The sequence below is a fragment of the Fusarium solani genome, assembly GCF_023522795.1.
Source record: "Fusarium solani strain SB1 chromosome Unknown bctg00000003_1, whole genome shotgun sequence".
In the NCBI taxonomy this organism is placed as follows: domain Eukaryota; kingdom Fungi; phylum Ascomycota; class Sordariomycetes; order Hypocreales; family Nectriaceae; genus Fusarium; species Fusarium solani.
Genome location: NW_027072154.1, coordinates 2,430,776 through 2,458,443, shown reverse-complemented (window position 1 = coordinate 2,458,443; position 27,668 = coordinate 2,430,776). Strand labels below are relative to the sequence as shown.

Sequence of the window (27,668 nt, the reverse complement as noted above, 5' to 3'; positions counted from 1 at the left end):
TGGTCAATTCTTCTCACGCGGGTGTTCCGAGCACACTCGTCGCACCTTCGCTATCTGCGTAGTGCATTAATAAGCTTCGGCGCTCATATCGCCACCCTCCATCGTCACTCGACTCCTCACCAAACACAACTTCAGCGCAAAAATGTCACCCTCGCTCGAGGCGCCGGAGCCTGTGGAGGATGTCTTCGCAAACCCCATAAAGCAGAAGCCGCAGCTCGTCGCTCCGGAGCCCCAGCACTGCCCAGGTCCCGAGTCACAGCAGGCCGGCACAGCGGACTCGTGTGCCGGGTGCCCGAACCAGGCCATCTGCGCTTCGGCGCCCAAGGGTCCCGACCCGGACATTCCCATTATCTCAGCGCGCCTCGAGAATGTCAAGCACAAGATTCTCGTGCTGAGCGGCAAGGGCGGCGTGGGGAAGAGTACCTTTACGTCCCTGCTGGCGCACGCCTTTGCGACCAACCCGGATAGCACCGTGGGCATCATGGATACAGATATCTGCGGACCCAGCATCCCCAAGATGATGGGAGTGGAGGGAGAGACGGTGCATGTCAGTGGTACGGGATGGTCACCGATCTGGGTCATGGACAATCTCTCCGTCATGAGCATTCAGTTCTTGCTACCGAACCGGGACGACGCCGTTATCTGGCGAGGCCCCAAGAAGAACGGTCTCATTAAACAGTTTCTTAAGGACGTGGAATGGGGCGACCTCGACTTCCTACTCGTGGATACACCACCGGGCACAAGCGACGAGCACCTCAGCGTCAACTCATTCCTTAAAGAGAGCGGCATCGACGGAGCTGTCATGGTCACCACACCGCAAGAGGTGTCACTACTGGATGTGCGCAAGGAGATTGACTTTTGTCGAAAGGCTGGCATCAGGGTATTGGGACTCGCAGAGAACATGAGCAGCTTCGTCTGCCCAAAGTGTTCCAACCCGAGCGAGATCTTCAAGGCGAGCACAGGAGGTGGACGGGCACTGGCAGAGGAGATGGGTATTCCCTTCCTGGGATCAGTACCTCTGGACCCAAGGATTAGGATGGCGTGTGATTACGGCGAGAGTTACTTCGACTCGTTCCCAGACAGCCCAGCTTGTATCGCGTTCCAAGGGGTGGTTAAGAATGTTGCGATGCAGTTGGGATTGGATACCCAGAGCGTGTTGCCGGACGAGTAGGCGACGGCTCTTATATAGTTACGTAGATTATGATATCGCTGGTTTCCATATCTTGTTCTCTTGGCATATCAACCCGACTTGAGCTTGTCGGGGATCTCTTCCAAATCTTCGACGGATTCGATATCAATGATTCGTCCGGCCTCGCTCGTATTTCGCATCAGCTCCTTGGCGCCGGCATAGAGCATCCTCATCTCGGCGTTGCATGTAACGGGGAGGTAAAAGAGCAGCACGTATGGGACCGACAACCGTCCGTCACCCTAGGTCTGTCAGCATCGTATAGGTTGGTGGAGGTTCGATCGGGCGTACCATGGTGAGGGGATAGCTCAGAAGGACGAAGCGCGGCGCGTGGTCGGGAAGGTCATCGCCGACTTCTTCGAGGGACTTGTAAACGACCTTGTCTTCATCTTGGCGGATCTCGTATGTGCTCTTGTCAATCATGTCTAGCGAGTCGGTGAGCTTGGGCATGCCATGGCGAAGGGGCAGAGGGACTGGCGCGGACAAGGAGACATACATACAAATGACAGCTTGAGGATCCTTGGCTCGTGAAGTAGTCAGTCGGAACTTGCGGAGGTGATCCTTGGTCTCCCCGGAGAAGGTGTACAGTCGCGATTCGGACGCCTGGACATGTGAGCTGGTGGGGGATGGGAACGAAGACGTAGGGGACATACCATGGTTACTGTATGTGGTCAAACAAACAAGGAACAAGGAACTGAAGCTATCACTGCTGCTATCGTGGAGCCCTAAGCTAAGACGAAGCTCTGGTAGCTATCACGAGATGGACTAGGGCAGTCAGTTGAGAGTCGCAAGTTGGGCAACCCCGCCACAATTCGAACTCCGAGAGAAAGCCGCCCCCACTCTCCATCCAGCGAGTAAACGTCATCCGCAAGCTCCATTTCCATCCCCAAACGGACGACATCCAACAAGGATCACGAGGGTCGAGGCTCCTGCGTGCGCTTTTTTGATTGAACATAAGAACTCGCGCATTTCTCATTCGTCCGTCCGTCAGTCCTTCATGTTCTCCCGCATCTCCCAGGTTGCAAGGCACCTCTCCTCCGCTCCCGTTGCTGTTACTGCTGCTCGCACTACTAGACGATTTGCATTTGGAAGCGTCATGGCTCCTATATCGGCGGATGAGCGCAATGCGCGCACCATTCAGACGGCGGCGTGCCTGATTATTGGCGATGAGGTTCTGGGTGGAAAGGTAGACAGTCCTTCTGTTGCTTCTACATGTGCTGTGCTAATACAAGATGTCTAGACTGTTGATGTGAGTGACTGACAGAGCCTCAACCTTGAAATACAGGGGTTGACCGAGTAGACCAACTCTGCTTATTTCGCAAAATGGTGCTTCTCTCTTGGAATTGTAAGTCACAAGGATGCGTGATACAACCAAGAGCTAACCTGTCACAGAGCCTCAAGCGAATCGAGGTTATTGAGGACGATGAGAGTGAGATCGTAGAGGCCGTTCGAAGAATGAGCGATCGTTATGACTTTATCGTCACAAGGTCAGCACTCACGCCCATCAGTGTTACGATGAATAACTAACGTGTATAGTGGCGGAATCGGTCCTACGTAAGACAACAGCCCCCAGTCGTGGTTGCTCACTAACTGTCTAGTCACGACGACATCACCTATCAGTCCATCGCCAAAGCCTTTAACTTGCCTTTGAAGCTCCACCAGGAGACCTTCGAGAAGATGAAGCTGCTCTCCAAGCCTCACCCCAACCAGCCCAACTTTGACTGGGACGTTGACTCGCCCGCTAGAAAGGCAAAGCTTCGCATGGCTGAGCTGCCAACCGACGAGTCTCGGGATTTGAAGAAGCAGGCTCTTTTCCCTCATGAGGACATGTGGGTTCCCGTTGCCGTCGTTAACGGCAATGTCCACATATTACCTGGTATCCCAAAGCTTTGTGAGTAACCCAATGATGCAAATTTGGGCACCAATGGTCACAAGGGGTGTTTGAGGCTATCAATTGAAGAGAATATGCTCCTCTTTGGTGGTGTGCTGTGACAGCCCATGTGTCACCAAGGGACGCCTTTTTCATGCACCATCTATACCCCATTCCTCTATATGGATACTAACCAGAAACAGTCCAGAAGCTTCTCGAGGGATTGAAGCCATACATTCTGCCAAGGCTCGTGGATCCCGAGGGCACAGGAACGCATAGAATTCTGTTCTCAACCCCTCTTCCTGAGAGTGGCGTGGCCGATTTCCTCACGACACTGGCCGCCAAGGTTGAGCCTAAGGGTATCAAGGTCGGAAGTTATCCTCGCTGGGGCAAGAAGCACAACACGGTCACTCTTGTTGGGAGGTGAGTATCCAAGCGAACTCGTGCCGGGCCATGCTGACAAGAAACAGGGACCAGGATTACCTCGAGAGCCTGGTTGCCGAAGTCGAAGCCGGCATCAAGGGTCTAAGAATTACCGCCGAAGGCGAAAACAGTGAGGAAGAGTCCGCGAAGGAGCCAGCAAAGGCAACCGAAGATGCGACAAAGGACACTGTAGAGCCTACAAAGGAGCCATGAGCCGGTTTGTATAATCACACCATAATGGATACATTGGTCGACAAGTAATCGTTGCTCTTGGCTGCAGTTGTGTCAATATAGGAGGACGGCAACGTGTCGCCATTGGATAGATCATGTAGTGTATACATATCTTGAATATAGATGGGTTAGAGCTGATATCCATCCCCTCCCACGTCTGTTCGTACGCCCCTGCCTCCGGGGTTGATTTGGGATGTCCGCTTAGGTACCCTAGGCGTTGCAGGAATATCCTGGAACCTGGTCCTCTGGATAGCTATGGCCATGGGAGCGGCTGACTGGGCGCTGATCTTGACGATTTTGATATGTCTGAGCTGCATCGCCCCTGCGGGCCGCAGCTAGTGAGGGGTTTTCGAAGGAAAAGCAAGACTGTTAATGGTCATGTCTCAGCCGACTTTTGCAGGTGCCAGTTGACGGCCTGTTGATATAGTCAATGTAATAAAACAAATCCCACCGACAGCCAGCATCTGCACCAGCGCACATTGCATATTCCGACATGACCGGAGCAAGGCCGGAAGGACTCGCCCAGTTTAGGCGACGTTGAGGCCGATCTGCACACCTGAGCAACCGAGATAAGACATGGAAGCGGATGTGAGTCTCATTTCCCAGGGCCGGAACGTGGTAGCGAGCGAGCGACCTGGACAAGCCTGCTTCCGGCAAAGCACACAATCCATCATACGATTTGAAGCAGAAGAGGGGCTGGCTGACTTTCTTGCATTGCAGATCCCCCGAGGAGGAGCATTGAATCCGAGACGCATCGGCGCGGGAAGCTAGGGGCTGGCTCGAGCAGCATGGAATGGCACGTCGTGGGTTCAAGACTGACTCGAGCTCTCTCCTCCCAGCCCAGAGTTGCAAAAGGGCTAGAACGAACCTGGGGTGCGTTATCGACCGGGGGTAGCAGTGGACAAGGCGGAGGTGGGGACTTGGTGAGCAGAGCAAATCACGGCGGCGGCAGCAAAGCTCGTGACATGATCAGCGCCGAGGTCAAAAGGTTAGAGCTCAAACCGGACCTGAGAGAGATTGAAACATGACATGACGAGCGCCCTGGCGTGTAGAGCTAGACGCGAGGGCAATCTAAATACCGAGAAAAAGGGGCTGTTGAAGGGTGTGGCATCGTGGGTATCGCTACCAGTCCAGAAAGGAGCCTAGAATGGTGGAGACACGCCCCATAGGACGTCATGTTCTAGAAGGCTTGACGAGAGGCTTGAGAGCTTGGGTGTCCAGTGTCTAGGTTAGTTTCGAGGCGTAATTTGTGGTGCCTGGGAGGCATGTGGAAGTCGGCTGGGAGCTGAAAGGCGGGGAGCAAGTAGAGGCATGGATATGGACATTACGCTCCTATTCGATCATCGATGGCACTGCTGATAAGGCAATGATGTAGATGTACGTTCCGTGTTGAAAGGTGTTTTCTGAAACGACCAAATGGGAGCTTTGAGAGCTCAAGTAGAGCTTGTTCTCCATATCACGTGAGCACGCGCCCGCTTCTAGAACTCACATCCAGGCCACAAGTTGAAACTCTTTCTTCAAGCATCATTCCATCATAAAAACCACATACCTGCGCAAACAGAAAACTACGGCTATATTGTTACGCAGAAGAGCAGAATTAGCAAATGAGAGACTCAGAGCAGTTCTCTTACACAACTAGTCTTCTGGGACTGGTACAGTGGTTGCTTGTTTTCCGCAAGTGGCCGTATCTACCTACCGGTGAGGGTTTGGTGCCGCCGGACGGCAGACGTTCAAATCAAGCATGAGGAATAGCAAGGTCTCGTGAGTTTGGCTCCCCGTTGCCGAGATTCCTCTGGAAAGCCCTATAGACGTCGTGTCCTGATACCCGAGTGCAACCCGCGACCGGAAGCCATGGTTCGATCCCAATTATTCTGTTGGGGGACGATGCTTCAACCTTCTCTCATGGTTGGTTGCAGTGGCTTGTTCTATTCAAGCAATGGATACTACTGACAGTCGCGTGCCAGATCAGGCTGTCAGCACATCCGACCGTACTCCGTAGAATGCCACGATTTGGCACACCACGCCCACAACCAAGCAACGAACCACAGCTAGTTTACTCGACTCGTGGCCTCGTTACATGACTTTTGACAACGATCTTGAGTTTCGGTAAAACGAAGGCGATGTTTCAGCCAACCGCCTCTGGTGGTTCTCGACGAAGATCGCCCTAGCCCTCTTCTCTGACCGAGAAAGCGCATCGTGCCGACAGTCCAAGTCAATGCTTGTTTTCGTAGCACTGTAGTTGAGCAGGGTCCCCATTCGCTTATCATGTGTTGTGAAGAGGCTTTGTGATTGGCGATTGCATTGGCTGCTGGATCTCTCTGCGAAACTGTAGTTCTGTGTGGACGTTGGATGCTACGTTGTGCCTCAAGAGTTAACTCTGACTATGCCGTACAAACACAATTTCTTAGCAATAATTATTATGACAGAACAAATGCACAATCACCGCAATCAGTGAATATCAGATCTTTCGATAAGTTGTCGAGACTTGATAATCTAGTTGTCTTCAAGAGATAACAATATCATTGTCTTGTCACAGATCAACCAGATCCCACCTTGGATGTACCGGGCCTCACACCAGCTGAAGCAACCCAAACGGGCATTCCGTCAGATCAGGCCCCCCAGAAACGCCTCCTGCATCTGCATCGTTAGCCTTGCCACTCGTATCAAGACGCAATGACCGTGATATCCTGTGATGGGTGCGATCTCTGTTGCATTTTTGGTGATGAGATCTGGCTCACCATCCCCGTCACCCGTGCATCTGTCGCCATCCATCCACCCACCCGCCCTAACCCCCACCCGGCACCTTTTGAGCACATCCTCGCATCTTCAACAGCCTCAAACGCGCCGGCGCCAATGGCACAACGTGGTGGATGTGCGCCGGCACCTAGGGCGGCGGCCACTGTGACGCTGTAGCCCTGCATGGACGATGCGATGCGATGGTGCTGGGCTGGTGCAGGCCGTCGTGGGGTGTGGAGTCGTGTAGCAGCCAGGGAGCATGCCGGCAGGGGGGAAGCTCTCCGAGAGGATGGGTGGGCATGTGTCTGTCTGTCTGGGGATGACAACGACGGATGCCGCAGAAGTGGTGAGACTTTGTTTCTGTGCTGAGCCCTTTCTTCCCTTTCAACGAGATGAACCGGTGAATAGGGAGCCGGGACAAGAGATGCAGGCCCTGATGGGCCTCGGCAATGGTTGGCCCTGTCTCTATGCGGTTGAGGCAGTTGATGCATAAAATGGTTGAGGGGGTTGCGTCTTGTTAGACTAGCTAGTACCTATCGTCAAGGCAGGTTGCTTTTGGTCATGCAATTGCGTCGCACCTTGAGAGTTGAGACGTAATGACAACTGAGCCATCAACTGCACCGTCATGATAGTGCACAGTAACTGTATCTGTATCTGTTAGCATACGGCGGGTATAAACATACCTCCAGGCACGTACGATAACGACGCAAAGACGTTATCAGGAGCCTGGTGATGCCAAGTCGAGTCTCACCCAACCCACCAACCTCAAATCAATCCTAGGGTGGAACTCGGCGACACAAGAGAAGAGAGACGGCGTTCAACAGGACCCTGATCCCTGGGCCCTGGACTTGGCCAACGGGACTAGGCTGCTTAAGAGCAAGCTACAGTAGCATCGGAGCTTGTCCCAACTCCTCACCCCCCTTCCCCAGGTCCAGGTCCAGGGGCATGGAGGCGGAAAAGATGTTGGAACCGTTGCGAGGGCGGGACGGAGAGACAAAGGGACCGGTGAGATGGGAAAGGGCAGAGACAAGAAGCGAGACAGGCTATCTATCACATGAGGCGAGAGTGATGAGGGTCATTCATGATGGGAACGACCGGCCGAGAAAGGCTTTCTCGGTGCTGCTGTTGGTTGACTGGTGATACAAGGCGCGGCTCACCTTGGTTGTACTGGCGCTTGGGCCATGGAGAAGTGCACCCCATTGGATGGCGAGACGGCCGAGGTGACGGTGATGGGCGAGTTGGTGATGGCGATTGGGTTCCCCGAATGGGTCGGTTTAGATGTGAACCCTCGGTGATCACTGCATCTTGTAGGTGAGGTGATTAATGAGCCATGCTTGCTCAGGTCAATAACCAGCTGATTTAACGACTGGGAATGTCAACTGAAGAAACAAAAGATGGAGAAGAGAGGAGCGGCAGTCGTGGAGTATTCTGTAACAAGCGGGATTCCTCATTTCCAAAAAGTCGCGGAGGCTCTGGACGGATGGAGTAAGTCGACGATCGATGCCAGGGCCATTGCTCAAGTGAAAAAGGCCGGGGTCAGGACCGGCGTCGTTCGGAGGTGTTTCCGCAGTCCATGCACGACGAACGATGGATGGATGGACGACAACGACTTCACCACCACCTGCCTCGCTCGGCGAAGAGGAGAATGATATTATTAAGATAAAGGGATCAACTAATTTCTAGGTATTATTCGGCCAAATGGTCAAGTAACAGTAGCCGTTGAGCTCTCGTCGGTGACGGGCCTCTAGACCGGAGGTCGGAGTTGTGATGAATCAAGGTGAAAGAGACCCTGGTAGGCAATCAATCCATCCATCCATCCAATTCCCCCTTTTCTGCCCACTTCTGCTGCCACCCCCTCCCCAGTCGGTGTATAATACAAAATGTTACTCGACTCTGCTACAGTAGCGAGAGGAGAGCCATTGTTTGTTCAGTTGGGCGCACCACGCACTTCTCTGCTGCGGGAGCACAAGCAGCAGCAGGAAATGGGGGTCACCAAGATATACGGTGAGAGGCCGCTTATACATCCATCCATACATACATATAGGATGGAAACAAACGGACGGGGAACGAACGAGTACGAGGTCAGCGCGGACCGTACCTTAACGCTGTGCGAGACGTGCAGCAGAACAATGCAGAATGGATGAAAGCATCCACAGGAGAAAGAAGCACAGCACGCTACAGTGCGAGTACCATTGGTAGAGTAGACGCAGCCAGCCGCTGCCCTTGCAGAAAAACTGCATGGAGGCCAGCAACGAAAGAATCTCTGACCATGGCAGGGGATTGATTGATTCGATTCGACTGGCCCCCCCAAAGCGTTCTGCTCAACAGCGTGCTCGCAAGGGCCCCAGTCTTGACGTCCATCCGTCCATCCATTCAGAGAGAGAGAGCCAAGCTTGACCCGCAGAGTCTCTCTCCCACGCCCCCCCCTCCCCTCCCTTCACCAACCTCTTCTGCAAGTCGGCCATCCATCCGTCCACTGGGAGAGCTTGCTGAGAAGCCACTGAAAGTCGTCGATTGATGGCCAGCAGCAGCAGGCCACTGGGGCCAGGGAGGGAGAAAAAAAAAGACCAACCTCTATTCGCCGCTGTCGGGCATGATCAGTCCAGCTTCTCTCCCCATCATGAGTCGAAGAAAAGTCGGAGGCCACCGAACAGTATGTTTTCCCTGGCTTCTTTTCTGTCCTTGTCCGTTCGTCGATAAGGTTGGCCTCGGCTTTGAAATTCTTGATCCCCCAGGTAGCCAGCCCACGTCCACGTACCTGACTGAGCCCAGTGAGCGAACAGACGGCGGCATGGTCCAGAACTCGCCCCCGTTCCGTCGTCGGATCCAGTTCATTTTCGTCCAAGCAAAGCTGGGCTGGTGCTGGTCCAAGCCAGAGCTCGCCAGCACCCAGCCAATCCCGCCGTCCGGGCGGCTGGCTCTTCCAGCCACTCTCCCTGCGTCAGTGCTAGATGCTGTTGATTTCTCATCGAGAGGCTTTATTTCAGTTGTGTAGTCGGCGCCGCAGGGCTTGTGGGAGGGCAGCTGGACGCGGATGATAGGTGCTTGCGCGCCTCGCACTAAAAGGAGCGACGGGAGAATGCTTCCCCCCATGTCTCAAACGGGTAATGTCCAGATTCCGTGGAATCATCACGGCATCCTACAGCACAGGAGAGCACACACACACATAGCTCATGAAGCCATGAGCGAACCTCTCTTTCTCTCGCAGGGACCGCCGCGCCGCCCCCCCTTCGACTATCGTCCCCTTGAGCAGCCCGTCGAGGCTGGGCTTTATCGACCCTAGTGACCAATCCGGCCGTGCTTCCAGTGGCCTAGCGGTCCCAGCATCCACTGACAGGACGGGACGGGAAGTCTCCAGTGATGGCCGGACTCCGCGCACCCATCCATCCAATCCATCTCAGCGCCCGGGAGCGCCCAGTAACATTGGCCGTGGGCGAGCACTGAGCACGACTGGGCTCGTTCAGTTGAGGACGAGCAGGCCAGCCCGGTCGCGAGAAATCGGTCCCGTTTGCTCCTGGAAGACGACGGATACTGTTCTGCTGGGGCTACCTACGTTGCGGTTGTTGACCTTGAAGTACCTGATACCTGTTGAGGTGGCTTTACTCACAGTCTAAATGCGCTGTAAACTCCCCAGCGGGCGCCGTAAATGCCCAAATGGTCTCCGGGTCGCAGGTACCTTGCCTTAGCCTTGGAAGCCTCCACTCCAGCAAGCAAACTGCTCCAGACCCAAGCCAATCCCAGGGCTTCGCAGCTTGTACACGGTACACACCTCTGGTTCCCCAATCCACGCCCCCCTTCCCTTCCATGGATGGATGCTTTCTTTCCCTGCCCTGCACACCCTGGCTGGTCCTGTCCTCCACCTTTCGACCCTTTCCCCTTTCAGGCTTCTTCCCCTTCTCTTCTCTCTGCTCTGCGACAGTACGTACCATACTGCCGACTGTCGACTCCCTCTGCTTTGGCCTTTTTTCTCGAACCTTTTGGCCCTTTCCGTATCTTCGTCGCCTCTTTCTTCTCCTCTCCCCCACAAGCACAAGCACCTGCAGCCAAAGCCAGAGTCCGCCCGACCCAGCGGCAAAGCATTCATTCTCTCTTCCTTTGTTCCTCTCATCGGCCATCCCGCGCAAACGACGACTCTTCTGCCTTCCAGTCCTTTGACTTGACTCTGCTTCCCTTCACTCCCCGCCGGACCAGACCAGACTCAATCCCCACCGTCCCGTCTGTCTGTCCCTTCTCTCCCGACTCTTCGTCGCCCGCCTCTGAATCCATCCGACGGCCCTGCGACGACGATTCAGCCTCCCTGCGCGCGTTAGATTTCCATCCCATCGCCCTGCGAGTGAAGGCTTCTATAGAGAGAGCTCCTCAAACATCAAGACACAATGGCTGCGAACACAAAGGTACGACACGACCGACACCCACGGGTAGCGAGCAGCTCTGGTGCACCTGGGAACCTGCTTGTTTGCGGGTCCCGTGCTGGCTGTTTACTGCTGCCCCTTGATGCCATCACCCTCATGTCGCTAACCATCTCGCCGCGCTGCAGTTCCTACGAGAGTACAAGCTCGTCGTTGTTGGAGGAGGTGGTGTCGGTAAATCATGCTTGACCATTCAGTTGATTCAGAGCCATTTCGTCGACGAGTATGATCCTACAATCGAAGGTTGGTTGGACACGTGCCCCTGCCATCTGTAACCACCCGTAACCGTCTATGCTAACGCGTTGAACTCAACAGACTCGTACCGAAAGCAGTGCGTCATCGATGAAGAGGTTGCCCTGCTCGACGTCCTCGATACCGCCGGCCAGGAAGAGTATAGCGCCATGCGAGAGCAGTATATGCGAACCGGAGAGGGTTTCCTACTAGTCTATTCCATTACTTCGCGACAGAGCTTTGAGGAAATTACCACCTTCCAGCAACAGATTCTGCGAGTCAAGGATAAGGACTATTTCCCCATGGTTGTTGTTGGTAACAAGTGCGATTTGGAGGGCGACCGAGACGTGTCACGACAAGGTATGCAGCATCACAGGCGCTCGCTTCCCTGGCGACACACTAACAGATTTTGCAGAGGGTGAGGCGCTGGCAAGGTCATTCGGCTGCAAGTTCATTGAGACGTCGGCCAAGTCTCGCATCAACGTTGACAAGGCCTTTTTCGATATCGTGCGAGAAATCCGGAGATACAACCGCGAGATGCAAGGCTACTCGACCGGCAGCGGCGGCACCGCAGGCGCAAACGGCCCACCCAAGCCCATGGATATGGACAACGGCGAGCAAGAGGCTGGATGCTGCGCCAAGTGCGTGCTCATGTAAAGAGGAATGAATATGAGAAGGCGATGGAGTGGAGGACAGATTATATCTCGAGACGAGGCGAGGCGAGACGCGACAGCCAGTGTGGTGGACGGGCGAACATCTGCCATGTCGGGGCTCTGTCGAATCCGCGCGACACGATGCAAGGATGCAACACGGCCAGCAGACTTCGGAGGGGCATGGAGATGAAAAATGTCGATGGCATGGGGTTGGGGAGTCGGGTTCTGGGCTCAGGCACACACACGCGCGCGTGCCTGAACCGGACGCAGCCCACGGACGGAGATGCCCAGCGGCGATATACGGGGCCAAGGAGCCCGGCAAGCCCACGACATGTCATGTCTACGTGAGTGAACAAGCCAGATGGTTCATGCTTGATGACCCATGATCCATGTTACATGGCGCGTGGTTCGGCGTTTCTCTGGAGGCTCGTTATTTTGGACGTTGTGGATAAAAAAAAGGACCATGAATCTACCGGAGGAGAGAGAGAATCAGATGCCCGGGGGGAGGAAGCCTCTGCTGCCGATGTCGTTCGTGTACGCAATGGATGCTACCTTACCTGTTTGCCCTTCTGCGCCCCCGAGGACCTCGCGAGAGACCACCCACCCGACTTTTTCCTTGCTTTTTTTTGTGTCAGTCAGCACCGGGGAGGATGATTTTTCAAGATCAAGTATGGGTTCTGCAGGCTCTTCCTATATCCATTATTTCATACATGTAATTCTTTCAGTTTCGTTCCTTCTTCTCTTTTCCTCTTTTTTTTACCTACCTACCTACCTACCTATTTTCTAGTCCATCTCGAGGTCGGTCTCGTTCTCTCCGGCGGCAATGGTTCAGTCAGACAATTCAAGCAACCCCCTTTTTTGTGTATGTGTTTATCCGTCAACTTTGTCTTTTGCGCTGCGGGCAGCTCGCATTCCGATCATTTCGGATGCTTGGCCATGTGGCTTTCACGTGAAGAGGCAGCGGAATGTTGGATCTCAGATGTTTCGGGCGGCATGATATGATGCTGATGGTTGCTAGGGGCCGGGCTGGGCTGGGCTGTTTAAGGTCAGTTGAATACGTTGTTTACGCATGTCTGAAAGTTGATCTATTGTCCAGACTTGACCGGTTCCAAATCGCCAAATTCCGAATTCCAAACTATTCAGCACTACGCTTGATCCATTCTCGACTCTGTTCAGACATCCTCCATCTCTACGTCATCATCAACCTCGGTAATCGTGGAAAGAAAACCAGTAGGCTTCATGGTCCTGCTGTACTCTTCATTATCCTGGTTCGCAAACCATCCACTACTCATTTCCACATCATCAGGAGGCTCAGTGACCCTGGCGAGGAGATCAGTTATCCGCTCGGCAGTCCGCAGCGCCCCTCTCACAACTTCGGGCCTGTTGTGCTCGTCATTCTCCTGGTTCACGACCCATTCGCTACACGTCAGACACACCCACGCCGTTGGGCCACCCTCCTCAAAATTGTGGTGGTCGGCCGACACGTTGACCTCGTCGAGCGGCTTGTTTGCCAGGCACCCGGGGCAGACGGGTTTCTTGAAGTATGAGAGCCGCCACTCGTGTACTAGCTTGGATTGCTTGAGCATCTCCTCGGCGTAGTACAATCGATGGTAGCGGCAGAGCCATCCTCCGAGGACCTTGTCCGCGCAGAAGCAGCCAGTGCCGGGCCTTGGGTTTGGCCTGAACTCGACGGCATTGTCTGGATCGTTGTCCAGGTTATATATGCCCTTGGGCGCGTCGTCGTTGGCATATGTGCCGTGAACGGTACGAGCCCCAGCATCGTGGTAGTCCAGCACGTTCAGGGCTCTGCTGCTGATGTGCCCGGCGCAGTCATGGCATAGATAGGTGCGCATGCCGATCAGGTCCTTCCTCGTGATGGGCTTGTTTCCTTCGCGAAACAAATCGTTTATGCTGGCGACATGGCATTGGTTACAGACGGGGAACTTGTATGGCGGCGTGTTGCTGTGGGCACGACTCTGGCAATTTATTCGAAATGAGTTTTCTCTGCTGCAGTAGCCAAAACCACCATCGTTGGGCTCGACGCACCTCTCTATGATCCGCTCTTCGGCTTCCTCGCGAGGAACATCGCGGAGAACGTCACGCAAGGGCACAGGGAGTTTTTGACCTTCGGCTATGTTGAAGACGCGAGGATGAATCTTGCTGCTGTCGAGATGACGGCGGGCAACATGCCAGTGCGACATGTCGAGATGCTCGAGCGGGTTAAAGACCTTCCAGCGCGAGTTCCTGGACTTGGTGTTATACCGCACCTTTGTTTTCCCGTTCATGGTGAAGCCCAGAAATGGGTTGAAGGGAGCATCGTCGACGGCTCTGGCATCTTGGGGCGCGCGGCCTGAGGATACGTTACTGCGGCAGGGGATGGCCCTACGGGCATTTGCAGGCGGTTCCGGGGAAATTCCCACGGTCGGCTTCATGGACCGTCCGAATGCATGTTCGTCGTTGTTCGTAGGCTGGTGGCGCTGCCGACGCCCAGCCCGACGTTGAGCCAAGTCGGCGTCAACATCCGGCTGAGAACCGTACGTGGATTGAGGTAGTTTAGGTTTAGGTGGCCTCAGTTTAGGTGGGCTCCAACCTGTCCGTTCCCGGGCTGGCCGCTTGGGCGGATTGACAGGTTCACCCAGAGGCCGTCGAGTCCGAGCCCAGGGCGTACCTGAACCTGGGTTGGACCTCGTGGCGCTACCGAAAGATGCAGCTTGGACTGGAGGGTTCTTTGGCAGCTCATTTTCCAACTCGACGATGAGGCTGTGGTAAGCATCAAACTGGCAAGGGTTTTGGTAACCGGGCCACATGTCGTTTATCATGTCCCTGAGCTCACTCCGCCCGATGCTTCCCATGTTCTGCTTGGCGAGGAGGTGGCCACCCTGAGCGCCATGGGGTGGCTTCGCCGGGAATGGAGGTCGGAAGTTCTTGTGGGCGTCGAGGATCATCTTATAGCGCTCAAGGCTGTCATTTTCAAAGTTGTCTACAGCGTACCTCTGAGTTGAGGGACCAATCCAGTCCTCGGGCTCGGCCCCTGTTTTCATCGAGGTGACGCCGTCAGCTCCGAACCCCATGGAGAGGTAGTACAGAGGACCAAGGTTACCGACCTCGGGCCTGGGAAGAGTGTTTTGCTTCTTGTTTCGCTGATAGTCATCGCACTCGGTCTTTTCACCGTTGATGACACACGAGTCACAGGGACGTTGGCGATCGCAAGCGCGGTCGTTGACACGACAGTTCTTGCAGGCCGCGAAGGGCATGTGCGGACCAAAGCCGACTTGACTGAGGCTGTACAGAGGCCAGTAAGCGCGTGTTGTACCAAAGTCGCTGACGCAACCGACACCGATCTGGCTACAGCGCTCGCAGGTATGACCAGTGCGAGCGAGATGGACTTGGCACTTGACGTTGCTGAGGATGCAGGCGTCGCAGGGTTTTCGCCAGGACGTATACCTGGTGATGTCGGCCAGGTTCCAGATGATGTCGTAACCTTCGTCGATGGACCAGTCTTCGGGTGGTTTGACGGGTGGGTTCTCCTGGACAAGGTTGCTCGAGTCGATGCATGACATGCCGTCGCGTATGCACCTGGAGCACGCGGTATCGTTCTCCCACTCGGTGCGGTTTTCCAGCCACGAGCACATCTCGAAGCCTTTGAGCTTGCCGTCCTCGAGGGCGTGAGCGCGGCACCGGTCGCACGCGTGCCGGTACCACGGCCGCACGGGGGGAGCTTGTTGGGCCGTATCAGGGGCAAGACCCAGCCGGCGGCGGTGCAGGCGTAGTCAGGCCTACAGTTGGAGCACTTGTATCCGAGGATGGTGTCGGCGTCACAGGTCTGCTCAAACCCAAACTTGACGCACCGCGTGCATGCCGAGTGGTCCGGGTACATTTCCGGGGCCTCGAGGCCGTACCGCTTGTGTGTGTACTCGTCGCCGTCGACGACGCACACATGCGACTTGTTGCGCCTCGGGTTCAAGAACCGGTAGTCGGCGCAGTGCTGGCACTCGAGGTGGTACAATTCCTTGCCGCTGCCCTGCACTACTTCAATGTTGCACTTCCCATCCCGGGCGTACATGGCCTGGCCTATTTCGTGGTTGAGGCAAAAGTCGCAAGGCCCTGTGGGGAGATTCCCTGAGCTGCTGCCAGCGTTATCGTCTTGGCCCGCTTGCTCGCCCGTCCCGACGTGTTGTTGCGCTGTCTCTTTCTGGGCACCTTGAGCCTGCCGTCAGGATTCAGGTGCTCGCTTTGCTGGCCTTGGTCGTCGCTGTTGACTTCTTCCGTTGGGATGGTAGCTGTTGTCAACTGGATTCCGCCGACCCCATGGATGATGTTGCTCGGGAACGGGTCCGCAGATGTGGAGACTCCGTCGCCGAGGTCCTGTCTTACGGGACCCATGGGACCGCCACCGGCCGGCGCCAACGGGTCCGGGACCGGCAAGTCAGTAAAGTGCTGCCGCAGATCCAGCGGAGACGGGTCAACCAGGGTGACAGAGATGGACGGCGCTGGCCCGGGAAACTGGTCCACCCCGACGAGTTTCGGCAGGGGCCTCCAGTCTTTCGGCTCTCGAGTCGCCGAGCGGCGGTTCGGACGTGTTATGCCGTGCTTGTTAGTGACATCGGGGTTGTTTCTTAAGGGGAACATGATGGGGAGACTCGAGACCCAGATGGGTGAGTCGAGCTGGTAGTGGGTTTATAGAATGACTTTGGACGTGGGTATATACACTGGTTTCAAAGATGAGATGAAGAATAGAACAAGAGTCAAGGAATGAACCTTGGGAATACAACAATCATCAAATTTTCTTACATTTCGTTGTAAATCTCGAGAGATGGGGCAGCAGACTTGATTTTAATCTTGCCATGCCCAAGAGTTTCTTTGTCCCTTCCTATGGAAACTCCCCAACCAACAAGAACCGCCTTTGTCTCGTCGAGTCCGTCCCCCCATCCCGTTCCTTTCCTTATTTAACCCCCCGTTTCTTTCAACTCGAGAAAATGTGGCTGACCTCGAGGAATCGACCATGTCGCATACGAAAGCGACTCCTCCAGCTGAACAAAGAACCCTGACATCCCTGAATAGCAGCCATGCCCCTCGTGCATTAAGGAAGAAGGTGCACAATCTAACCCATGTGGTTTGCTACCTCTTGACCTGAATGGCTCGATGCTTGAAGCTCACGCCATGCTGCCCTTGCCTGACTATTGTGGTGGTCGACCCTTGGCCCATCACCAACAGCACTGACTTCCGTGGCAGCTTCATTATAACTCTTCTTTGTTCAACTTTTTTAATCCTCTCGCTTTTACATCTACACATACTCTTCACATCTTGTCTTGCCTCTGCCCTCTCATTGTCCAGGCAATCAATCAATCAGTCGTCATCCCCATCCATCGGGCGCCTCCTTGTCGTCGTCAAAGCCCGCAGTCTCTCTCTTCGAGCCCAATATCGTATCGCTATGCCTCCCCATCCATGAGTTCCTATCCCATTTTTCCCCGGTAAAAAACGCTCAATTATCTTTGATAATCCCACCATACATACACGTCTAGTTTCTCTCAGGTCGATCCATCTTCTCATAGCCCTTGCCTGATTACCTCTGGTAATATACCATATAGATAGGTGGGCTTCAACCCTCCTCCCAATCCTCCCATGTCCAGCATTCCCTCCATTTTCCCATTACTGTAGTGCCCTGTGCGATCAACCCGAGAACTGGAACCGGGTAGCTTCGAGCTGGCCGAGACCGTCGCGGGGTGCCACGTTACGTCGTCTGTACGTGTTGGTAAAGTCCTGTAGGACGGCACGCACGTTCCTGATAGCGCTTGGGTCTCCTGACTCGAGCTTCTCCTTGATCTTGATCATCAACCGGTTCGCCTCCTCTGGGGACACAGTACCCTCGGGCAGGAGCTGTATCGTGTGCGATACCCACTGGTGCGTCTCGGCCGGGAGCAGTTCAAACAGGGCCAGCAAGACACCGCTACCGTCTGCGAAGCAGTCACGTGGGAACGTGATCATCATACCCGCCATGACCTGCTTCACCAGGTTCTCTCCAAGTGCAAGCAAGAGGTTCTTGACAATAGTCTTGATTTCAGCCGCCGCAGCCTCGGGAATTCCGTCACTTGTAGCCGGATTATCGCCTCCGTAAGAGAGGAGGTCCCTCAAGAAGTGCAGCGTCGAAGATAGGGGGTCACGCTGCTCCAGAGTGAGCGCGTAGATGGCTGCCTCAAAAATCGACCTCAACAGGTGAGAGGGGATAAGCTTTTGAGGGTAGTAGAGCAGAGCATCAATCAACAAACGGAAGAAATCATCAATGACATCAGGAAGCTCCTTCGGCTGCAGCTCCGTCATGACCCTCAGGAATGTTGTCGTCTGAGCCTCAAAGAAGGTGTAGATGTTCTCAGTAGTCGCCGGGTCAACGTGCTCTCGTGCCTCGGAAAACTCGCGCAGGATGGCAGAAGTCACCCATAAGAAGCAACCCTCCCGCGAATTGTTGAAGCCGCTCGCCAACTTGTTTGCCATGTCAGGAAGCATAGGCGCCATTGCTGTGCGGTATGAGATGACCATGTTACGCCAACATCTGCACACGCGCTCGCAGATGGGCGTAAAGTTGAGGAAGTTGTCCAACACAGTCGAGAGAATGGGGAACACCTCCTGCCAGTACTTGACAGCAAGGTTCTCCTGGCCTGGGTTGTGAGGCGGCACCACGTTCTGAACGAAGATGGTGATGAGCTGGAGATGATCTGTAAATGGTTAGCTAGTTCCTATATTCACTTTCATTATTAACTTACCCGCAAGTGCCAACTTGCCATCCTCATCAGTGGCATTGTTCGCCTTGGCCATCAGTCGCTGGATCAATGGGTCGCAGTACGTCTTGAGCAGTCGGTAAACCTCCTCCACGGGCTGGACGGCTACCACGTTGGCCACACCCTCCGTGATTTCCTCCTTGCTCGCGTCGGGCAGCTTGTCCAGGATCTGATCGTAGAAAGTCTGCAGCTGAAGCACCTGCCCACTAAGGAGATGCTTGCAGTCGGTGCAGAAATACTTGATGGCGAGAGCTGCTCCACGGACAATCTCCTTGGAATCTGTCTGGAATGAGCTCACGATGTAGTTGAACTGAGGCTCGAGGTACTCGGGGTGCGCTGCCGTCCACTCAGTGTAACGTCCCAGCACCATGATGGTGGCGAACCGAAGCTTCTCGTGGCTGGGGATCTGCACGAGCAGAGGCATGAGCTGCGGCAACACAATGTTCTCATCCTTGTCAACCATACGGCCCAGGGCACGCATAGCAAACAGAGGGGCCTCCAGCTCTTGCCAGTGAGGGACGTTGGTGTCCGTGACCTGGCTGGCATACTTGGACATCCATACTTGAATAGCCTGGAGTGCCTTGGTCAGGCATTCCGTGACCCCCATAACCTCGCAGCAGTCCTTCAACGTGTCACCCATATGGTGGCGGAACTCCCTGAACTTTTCCTCCTGCTCGCGGTCTCCGTCGAAGAGGTCGTTTTCGTTGCCCGAGTCCGGCTTGGGGTATTCAAGATCTTTCAGAAGAATATCCACCAGCTTAGCGTAGATATCCACCAGTTGCAGGCGACCCTCGATATAGATGTCCAACACGAGATACAGCTTGAGTTCCAGCCAGAAGTTGAAGGTGTGCTCAATCACGTCTCGCTCCGTGTCTCTTGAGGCGCATTCCAGGATGGCCTCGACCAGGGGTCGGAAATGGGTGGGCTGGCGAGCAATACCCACAACCCAGCTTTCTCCCGCAGTAGCATATACCTTGGTCAGGGCCTTGAGAGTCTCGGTGTCCTCCTCCTCCGCCGCCTTGACCACTTGAGGCTTGAGGGAGATGATCCTTGGGAACAGGATCTCAATGACATCCGGGGTCACATCCACATCGCTAGCCTCTCTAAGGATAGTGCAGAGGCACTCGGAAGCCTCCTGGCTGCACTGGTCGCTTGTAACGCCGGTGAAGATGAGGTCCAAAAGGGGTGACTTGACAATGTTGCCGACGGGGACCTCTCGCAGCCAAGATGTAATACACTCCATCAACTGGGGATTTTGGGCAGCAGCAGCTAGAGAGCCTGTTAGCTATTGCGCGGGACTGGGGCCGCTCGACATACGTGACGATTGAGAATAGTTAATGAGGAGTTGGACAACCTGGTCCGCATTATCTCCCAACAAAGCTTGGGTTCGCGCCGCCAAATCTTCTTCCTAATTCGAACAATTAGACTTGTACTCGCGTTGATGACGACCAGACGATACGATCTCGAAGAGAGCGGGATCCCGGTCTATGGTTGCGCGATCCACGTACAGACAAGGTGATCTTTCGACCTTCGGTGACTTCTTCAGGGAGGACTCGGAGGAAATCCAGGACGCAGGCATAGCTCTCGGGGCTGTCGCCAAGGGACTGGACCACAGACGCCAGGACGTCGTTCCAGTCCTTCATCTGGATCGCTAGAATGGCCAGGCACACACATAGCTGGACACGGATGGGTTTGGGCCCGGGGGCGAAGTGCTTCAGGAGAAGGAGGATCTGGCTTCGAAGCCCGGGGAGTTCGCTAGGGGGAACCTGAGTAGAAAGGTCGTATGTGATCTGGAAGCTGTTAGTGTTACTGAGGTGCGGCACTCTGCGAGTCTCCAACCTTTCCACGCAGGGTGATGGCCGCAAAGAGGGTAGCCTCTGGTTCGGCATCGGATTGCAAAATTCCTATTATAGTTGCCCATGAGGCTTTCTAGAATCAAATGTTAGCATGACAAACAGTGTCCGCATCAAGATATCAAGTCTGCGCGACCCACCGATTTCTGAAATCTCTCCAAGTACTCATGGGCGTGCTTCTTGGCCTCCTGCTCCCCGCTCCTCATGGTCATGACGGCAGCCAGCACATCGGGTGGCGCGAAGGCCTCCTGGGCTCCGTTCGTGGCCATTATGTATTATGCGGCAGTGAAAGAGACGTAAAGGTCGTAACTGAGAGGATTTGCGTAGCCTGCGCGCGATCGTACGTGGTCGTCGTGGCGCATACAAAGGGGCACCGTAGCTCTGAAGCGGCTGGCAGGAGATTGTGATGGTCGGGGGGCGCTGGAGACGGTGATGAAGAGACTGATGACGGCAGCCTCTAGGGGAGCTGGAGAAGGACGATGTGCGGGCCCAAGGGAGTGAGGAAGGCAAAGAGCCAAGGCGCAAGAGGTGATGCGATTCTGGTGACCAGATGTGAAAGTGGGATAGCACTCAGAAGCAAGCAAAATACACAAAGCCCACCTCCCGACTACGGGCACCGACGTTGGTGGAGAGATGCTTGGCGGGGCAATCTGCCTCGGGTTATTCCGTGGTTTTTCCGATTCGCCTCATGAGCCTCAAGGTGAAGGTTGCCTGCCAGGCTGAGGGTGAGAAGAGGGAGAGTATATGTAGGTGCCTGAAGCATGAGATTGTGATTTGATGTCATTTGTTGGGAGCGTAACGGTGCGGCTTGTTGAACTGTATCTAGAGAAGCTTTGGCTTCGCCGTTGCTGTGCTGTCTCGAGCGGATTGATCTCATTTCCAGAGGGTCTCCTCGGAAAGCTAATAATACCCATGTTGTTGTTTCAAGATGGAACCTTGTCGAATCAATAGGTAAAGAAATGCCCCATGAGGCGGCCGTTGCAAAGGCCACATCTTCGAGGCCACACGGCCTGTCACGTGGCATGGATCTTTCACATATCCGGCATTTGTCTAGACTACCTGAGATTCCGAAATCTATTCAAATCTACCTCTACGGATATCATGACACGGCCGTTTTAATCTCGCCATTGCCCAGAATAAGGCCATTGAGTCTACGATCGTGGGCATCGGTGGGAACTCTTTGCTCTGATGACGCAGGGACCAGCTGCTCCGTCAGAGCCAGCCCGTACAGCAGCAGCGGCCTCTCCTGCACGACGTCCTTTGTTTGGATCTTGGCCAGGTACCGGTTGATAAAGAAGTCGTAGAACCCCTTGCCGTGGCCAAGGCGTCTTATCGACCCTGCGTCATCAATGTCGAAGGCGACGCCGGGCACGACCATAAAGTCCAAGGTGGCCTGCTCCGAGTGATGAGCATCTGGTCCGCCTAGGATGCGCTGCCGCTGGTGCACGGTGGCAGGATCCACGCTCGGGATCCCCCAGCGATCGAGCTTGAGGCTCTCGTAGTCTTGCAAATTCTCCAGGTGCACCATGTCCATTACCCGGGCCGGGGTGTCCGGTGTCTGGAGAGGTGACCTGTGAAGGTAGGGGACAAAGACCTGTTTGCCAGTGCTGAGTGCGTGCCGGACAATGGCGTCGGTCTGGACTTCAGCCGTAGGCATGGCCAGGTAGATGCTGATGCGGTTTGCATCCTTGTAAGGCTGAAACTCTTTCAGAGCCTCAAAGATGCAGCGACCTACAGGACGGGTGTTAGGTGACAGACGCTACGAGTGCAGGCATGACAATGATGGTGATGGCTGTCATACTCTGGGTAGTAATGGAATCCTGGCTGACGGCCGTGAGCTTCTGTTTCATGAGACTCCTCAACTGCTGCTTGGCAGCAGACAGGGGTGACGCCATAGCGAGGCTGACACAGGGGACCGAAGAGGCTGAGGGCTGAAGGCTGAGAGGGTGGATTGATGCAGATTCCTGTTGGTGAGAGGGAATCTTGGTTATAGTTCACAGAGGAGCAGGCTAAGCATGAGGGTGCCGGCATGACCCGACGGCGACCGGCTTTGTTGGCGGGGTGCATGGCCGGCGATGTGAGCCGTGTACTCGGTGCCTCGGACTTGGTACCGAAGTCGGTGAACTTTTCTCCTCTGAAGCAATAATAATACATAAATTCTCACGTGTTATACTCGTGCTGGACTAATATTGGTTTTTTTTTGCTGATGTTAAACCAACCTGTTCCTGGTGCCCATGCAATCACATGACCGATATTTTAGCGTGTCTGACACCAACGTGCCAGAGGAAGCCCGCAAACAATAGCATCACTCACCATATCTCATGGTATGCCCTCTTCATTCGTAGCTGTGGCATCCAGGTAGCACGTGAGTAAAATTCTCCGCTTCGTCTCCAAAATCTTGGAGCGTGATCTCCCTCTAAGACCCGCTTCGAGTGGTATGAGGCTGTCACTCTGTTTTGGTGTTGGGCCTTAATACCTCACTCACCATCTGAATCATTTGAGACATGGGCAAGTCTCGATTGTCTCGGGGGGTTTGAATAGTAAAAATTCGCCGAGAGGGATGCTGTGTTTGGCCGATCGAGCTCTAAACAAGGAGAATTGTTGGACTTTTGCTGGCGTTATCGCATTCTCAGGGTCGAGAGCTATTGCTTGGCTAAGGTTCAACCAAGGCAAGCTAATCTAGCTTCAAAGGGATTCTAGAAAGTTGGAAAGAAACAACTCATCCAAGATTTGGTTTACCTGGAAGACAGCGCCCCGTAATGGTTCCTTGGGCCTTGGTTAATACAGTATCTTAAGCCTTGATCCCAGAAATAGTGGCTCTGGTCCAACTGCCGAATGCTGGGCCAGCTGTTCTGATCTGCGCACATCAACGCGATGAGCGTTCCAAGATCCATCTTGATCTCCAAGAATTGTGCGGATAGCCCCGAACTAGCGCGTCATTGGGGTCACGCAGCCGGTGCTGCTGCGGAGCGGGCGTCGGCGGTGAGGCCCGAAGTAAACTTGGTATTGGATTTCAAAGCAGGACCCGATTTCGCCTCGAGTTTTGTCGACAACGGCGGGTGCTGAAAAAAATTCGAGCGAATTATTGAAAAAAAAATCCAAAACGTATTAGCATGTCTTCGTCTCGCGACTGGGTCACGACACGACCATGCGAGGGCCATGTCCACGGTGATGGTAACCCCCACGCTTCATTCGGCAAGGTTCGTCACCAACGACTGACGATCATACATGCGACGGACAACATCCATGGTGCATTTCCCAGTAACGGCATAGCAAATGCAGAAACATGGCACTACTAAACCGGTGAGCTGTTGGCCCCGTTTCTGAACACGCAAAAGACCCGAAGCAAAGAACGCTCCGGCTGCCTTGTTTGCGACATCAATGGCACGGAGTACCTCTCTAGTAAGACCCTCTTTGTCCAATATCACCAAGTCCCTGCAATAACTAAGCCAGCCACTTCACACTTAGTCACGCCCTTTTTGAAAAGCGATGTTGCTCTGCAATATCCCGTTGATTGCTCGGCCGGCAAACTTGACATGGATGAGGCGGAACAAATACAAACCGCAGACCACCCACGTCAAGCAGGCCACTTTCCATTCTTCCTGTCAGAGTGGGTGGGACTGGAAAGCCAAGAAGCCTTGGAGAATCCATCCGTACGTCAGTATCCTTCGACAGCCGGGCAGCTGCAAGAAAGAACACTACGTATCGGTTGAATTCTGCTCCGCTCAGAGAGAAAGCTGCACCGTGAGTCCGGTCTAGCCCCCGCAGAACGTCCTGTCTCGCCCTGCCCTTGCCGTGGCAGGTTCACAAATCCCAGGTCCGAGCTGAAAGTGAGAGCCCCGAGACAGGCGCAGGAGATGCCAGCCATTTGCAATGCGAGGCACGCTATTGCTCAGTTGCAGATGTGACAGAACACCATGTCTCAGGCGGCCATGCGAAGCATATCCCCGTCCGGCGGGTGCTGACAGGGGGTCCTCCCGTGGCTGCTGCATGGAATTGGATCTCCAATTTGAAAATTTGACGATTGAACATGGATAGTTGCAGCGTGGGATGCGTCTGGCCATGGGGGCGAGATGTACGAGAGCCGAATTCCGTCGATGGGCTTGCATTTGTCCAGCTGGCGAGCAAGTGCACCTGTGCGAGGTCGAGGTGAGTATTAGAAAGCTTCTCCAACCTTGAAAGCTAAAGAGGGGCCACAGTTTGGTAGCTTTGAGGATTAGGGACTGCTGTGCAACATTTCGAGGACTAGGAACGGAAACAAGAGGGCCCCTGGATCTTCGTGACTAGACGCGGAAGAGAAGCCCATGGCCGAAAGCAGACATGGACGGGCGGCCGCAGAGAGATGGCGCTCGCGGGCTACAGCAGGGGCGGCAGTCCTCTGGCTTGGCCTGCCAGGGATTGAGGCGCGTCGTGGACATGACGATGGCGTCTCATGGGAGGGGTTATGTATCTAATCAGATCCATCAGCGGACGGGGGGGAGCTCCTGCGTCTGAGCGTCACGGCATCACCCACACAGGCAGGGGTTTCTTTGGCCCGCCCGCTATTACCGGCCGTGGTGGTTGATGTGCTCAGTGCGTCCGAGATGGACATGGATTGACTAAGATGAGGATGGGGAGCCTGCATCTGGGGTGGGATATATAGGTACCTAGAGCTCTGGTAGGCTCCATCGTGAGCCTTGAGCACTCGGCAACAATATCCATTACCTCAGATCATCGACAGCATTCAAACGATCAAGGTGAGGCGGTGCTCTTTCCAATCCTGGCTCCCTCGCGTCGTCAACTTGGCCATCATCATCATCCTGACTGGCCAGAGCGGCGCAGCATAACCAGGCGTCTCCCACAGTGTGCAAACATGATGCAAATCAGCACAACCCTCTATCAGCTTCAGGGGAAATTGCTCTACCAGCGAGAGAGCAACTGCTAGGCCAGGCCTCCCGTCCGTCCATCATCTCAGGGGTGGTCCCCGACGGAATGGTGCTTGGCGTCCGCAGCCTCCCGCGGGCTAAGCAGCTAGAGGAGCGATTCGCGATCACGGGTGCTTTGGAGGTTGTGATTGGCGGTTGAGAGAGCGAGCTGCGCCCATTCCGTGGCTCATCATTCCTATTCCTGGATTTGCATCCCTCGTCGTCACTCTTTAAGCGTCCCTGACAAGTCATTCCAAGAGTTAGTTTGGTGCTGTGTCGATGTATCCAACACCCCTGGGGCTGGCTGTTGTGATGAGTCCTCCCTTGTCTTGTCTTGACCCTTGTCTCTCGCCTGGCAATCTCTTGGTTGTCTCACAGTTGCACAACATGTGCATGGCAGACCTCTTGGGGCTTTGCTTGGGTCGCAGAGAGGACACCCTCTTTTTTCCTGCGACGTGTTTCTCGATCCTCCTGCTCCAGGATCGAGAGAGATCCATCTCTATCGCAGACAACCACCACACTCACTGACTCGATATCGCATTCACCATGTGGTGTTGAGCCAGCCAGCAGCTGTGACGGACGCCGTGAGACTGGCATTCCCAAAACAGGCGCGGCCAATGGCCGTGTGGACATTGCCTCCGTCATCCCGTCACCGACTCTCCGCCTGATCCCGGCCACCACCCACTCAGCGCGCCTCGGCTCCCCACGCGTGCCAGACAGGGCTACCGGACCAGGGCTTATTCAATACTGTAGAACTAGTTGCCGGCCGAACAGCACATTGCCGCTGCTCGATTCGCTCCCGCGCGCCGCAGCCTTGCTTTTGCCTGTTTGCCCGCTGTCTGTTTGCCTGGTTCAAATGTCTTGGCTCAGGTGGAACTCGACAAGTACCCCTCCATCCCATCCCATCCCACGCACGCAGGGCAGCGCGCAGCACAGCTACTGCGGCATTGGATCTTCAATCACTGGCTCTCTATTCGCAGAAGCTACCGCAGTCTACCGGCTGGCTTCGATCACGCTCCAGACGTCGACAAGCGCTAGCCTCGTGTCGTGTCGTCGGGTCGCTGTGCGTACCCCCTGAGGCCTCTCTCGTCCCCAATAGCTCCCAATCGCAGGCGCCATCGCATTCTATTCTCGCCGCCACGAGCATCCCATCCCCATCCCCATCCCACGAACACTCCCACTCCCGCCCCGCCATGCCCCGACACACCACCACCTCCCGTAGCAGGAGCACCAACAGCCGCCAGTCCTCTTCGTCGTCTTCCTCGGCCCAGGCCAGGGCTGATGACTCCCATCTGCAGCAGGACGTCGCCCTCCAGCCCCTAACCTCCACGTCCTCCTCCACTGCCCGGTCCACTGTCTCACCCTCGCACGCCTGGGGGCACCTTACCCGCCTGATCCGTCTCTCGATCAAGGTCAAGGCCATGTATTGCCGCCGTACCAGGCTCCGGCCGTTGGCGATTCACAGACACTATTAACTACCGCTTCCGCCGCCGCCCCGGGCGTTGCTCCTTCCCCCGTCCTCCTCCGCGACCAACATGCCGGCCAGCCCTCGTCCGTTTCAGTTTCACAACTTGAACCTCCTGTCGCCGCCGTAACTCCTGCCCTTGAGCTTCAGCCCTTCGTTGCTGTTACTGCTACCGCCGCCGACGACGACTCAGATCAAGAAGCCCTAGATGCCTCTGACCTTGGCTTCCTTGCTCCTCAAACAACCGAGGGCACATTAGATATGGCTTCCAAGAAGACGCCCTTCCTACGCTCGGCCGCCACCCGGCCCGACGCTGCTCCTTACGGCTCCGTCTCGCTAACACCCAGTCGCAACAATTCGCCTGCTGGTAGTGATCGCTGGGATCCTGACGCCCACCAGCTCCGACATGTCCCCGACACCATGCGAAGCGAAACTTCTCGTACCTCTCGAACCTCTCGCCGTTCTACCCTTACCAAGCAGTCCTCGTCGAGGTTATCGGAGGAGATAGATGGCGCTGTCCTCGTGTCTGGCCTCGAGGGCCGTCTGGGTGTGGCTGAGCCTACACCTGCTGGTGTTCTAGAAGAAAGCATGAAGGACGACTATTCTGAAGATGGGGCCCTGCTCGACGACGCTTCCTCGACTGCCTCAGAAAGCGAATACCAGGAAAACTCGCCCCATGAAGCTGTTCGCGCCTCAGTTCCTCCCACCGACAACACCACCCTTTCCATAAACACGCCGCGCATGTGGTGCCTCTCTGTCCTCTTTTCTATTCTCGGTTCCTCTACCAATCTCTTCTTCTCATTAAGATACCCCAGTGTTGCTATTACTCCAGTTATTGCTTTGCTTCTTGTCCACCCCTCGGACATCTTTGGGATTTCCTATTAAAGCGCCATTACGACCCTGAAGAAGAGTTTGTTGATGGCGTCCGGACGAC

The 27,668-nt window shown here is 55.0% G+C and overlaps 8 protein-coding genes across 8 annotated transcripts; 4 read left to right on the top strand and 4 right to left on the bottom strand.

Annotated features, from left to right (window-relative positions):
• Positions 1–142: 142 nt before the first annotated feature.
• Positions 143–1,171, top strand: MRS44_006335 (uncharacterized protein; the record flags this gene model as incomplete). Its single annotated transcript, XM_046268086.2, has 1 exon — positions 143–1,171. One exon carries the CDS (start codon positions 143–145, stop codon positions 1,169–1,171), a length of 1,029 nt encoding a protein of 342 aa, XP_046140071.1.
• Positions 1,172–1,239: 68 nt separating this feature from the next.
• MRS44_006334 (uncharacterized protein) lies at positions 1,240–1,842 on the bottom strand (the record flags this gene model as incomplete). Its single annotated transcript, XM_065621728.1, has 3 exons — positions 1,240–1,428; positions 1,478–1,789; positions 1,840–1,842. 3 exons carry the CDS (start codon positions 1,840–1,842, stop codon positions 1,240–1,242), a joined length of 504 nt encoding a protein of 167 aa, XP_065477800.1.
• A 341-nt stretch (positions 1,843–2,183) lies between these two features.
• On the top strand, positions 2,184–3,692 carry MRS44_006333 (uncharacterized protein; the record flags this gene model as incomplete). Its single annotated transcript, XM_065621727.1, has 7 exons — positions 2,184–2,372; positions 2,427–2,435; positions 2,579–2,673; positions 2,723–2,740; positions 2,785–3,077; positions 3,260–3,479; positions 3,527–3,692. 7 exons carry the CDS (start codon positions 2,184–2,186, stop codon positions 3,690–3,692), a joined length of 990 nt encoding a protein of 329 aa, XP_065477799.1.
• Positions 3,693–9,066: 5,374 nt separating this feature from the next.
• MRS44_006332 (uncharacterized protein) lies at positions 9,067–11,743 on the top strand (the record flags this gene model as incomplete). The annotated part of the gene is made up of 7 exons (XM_065621726.1): positions 9,067–9,386; positions 9,655–10,020; positions 10,081–10,118; positions 10,178–10,908; positions 10,984–11,098; positions 11,171–11,446; positions 11,502–11,743. The coding sequence occupies 7 exons, from the start codon at positions 9,067–9,069 to the stop codon at positions 11,741–11,743; spliced, it is 2,088 nt and encodes a 695-aa protein (XP_065477798.1).
• A 1,168-nt stretch (positions 11,744–12,911) lies between these two features.
• Positions 12,912–16,368, bottom strand: MRS44_006331 (uncharacterized protein; the record flags this gene model as incomplete). Its single annotated transcript, XM_065621725.1, has 3 exons — positions 12,912–15,457; positions 15,520–15,946; positions 16,000–16,368. The coding sequence occupies 3 exons, from the start codon at positions 16,366–16,368 to the stop codon at positions 12,912–12,914; spliced, it is 3,342 nt and encodes a 1,113-aa protein (XP_065477797.1).
• A 1,041-nt stretch (positions 16,369–17,409) lies between these two features.
• On the bottom strand, positions 17,410–20,634 carry MRS44_006330 (uncharacterized protein; the record flags this gene model as incomplete). The annotated part of the gene is made up of 6 exons (XM_046268118.2): positions 17,410–18,449; positions 18,498–19,781; positions 19,830–19,920; positions 20,021–20,302; positions 20,352–20,441; positions 20,506–20,634. The coding sequence occupies 6 exons, from the start codon at positions 20,632–20,634 to the stop codon at positions 17,410–17,412; spliced, it is 2,916 nt and encodes a 971-aa protein (XP_046140079.1).
• An 830-nt stretch (positions 20,635–21,464) lies between these two features.
• Positions 21,465–22,260, bottom strand: MRS44_006329 (uncharacterized protein; the record flags this gene model as incomplete). Its single annotated transcript, XM_046274631.2, has 2 exons — positions 21,465–22,096; positions 22,167–22,260. 2 exons carry the CDS (start codon positions 22,258–22,260, stop codon positions 21,465–21,467), a joined length of 726 nt encoding a protein of 241 aa, XP_046140080.2.
• A 4,202-nt stretch (positions 22,261–26,462) lies between these two features.
• On the top strand, positions 26,463–27,619 carry MRS44_006328 (uncharacterized protein; the record flags this gene model as incomplete). The annotated part of the gene is made up of 2 exons (XM_065621724.1): positions 26,463–26,681; positions 26,735–27,619. 2 exons carry the CDS (start codon positions 26,463–26,465, stop codon positions 27,617–27,619), a joined length of 1,104 nt encoding a protein of 367 aa, XP_065477796.1.
• Between the last annotated feature and the right edge of the window lie 49 nt (positions 27,620–27,668).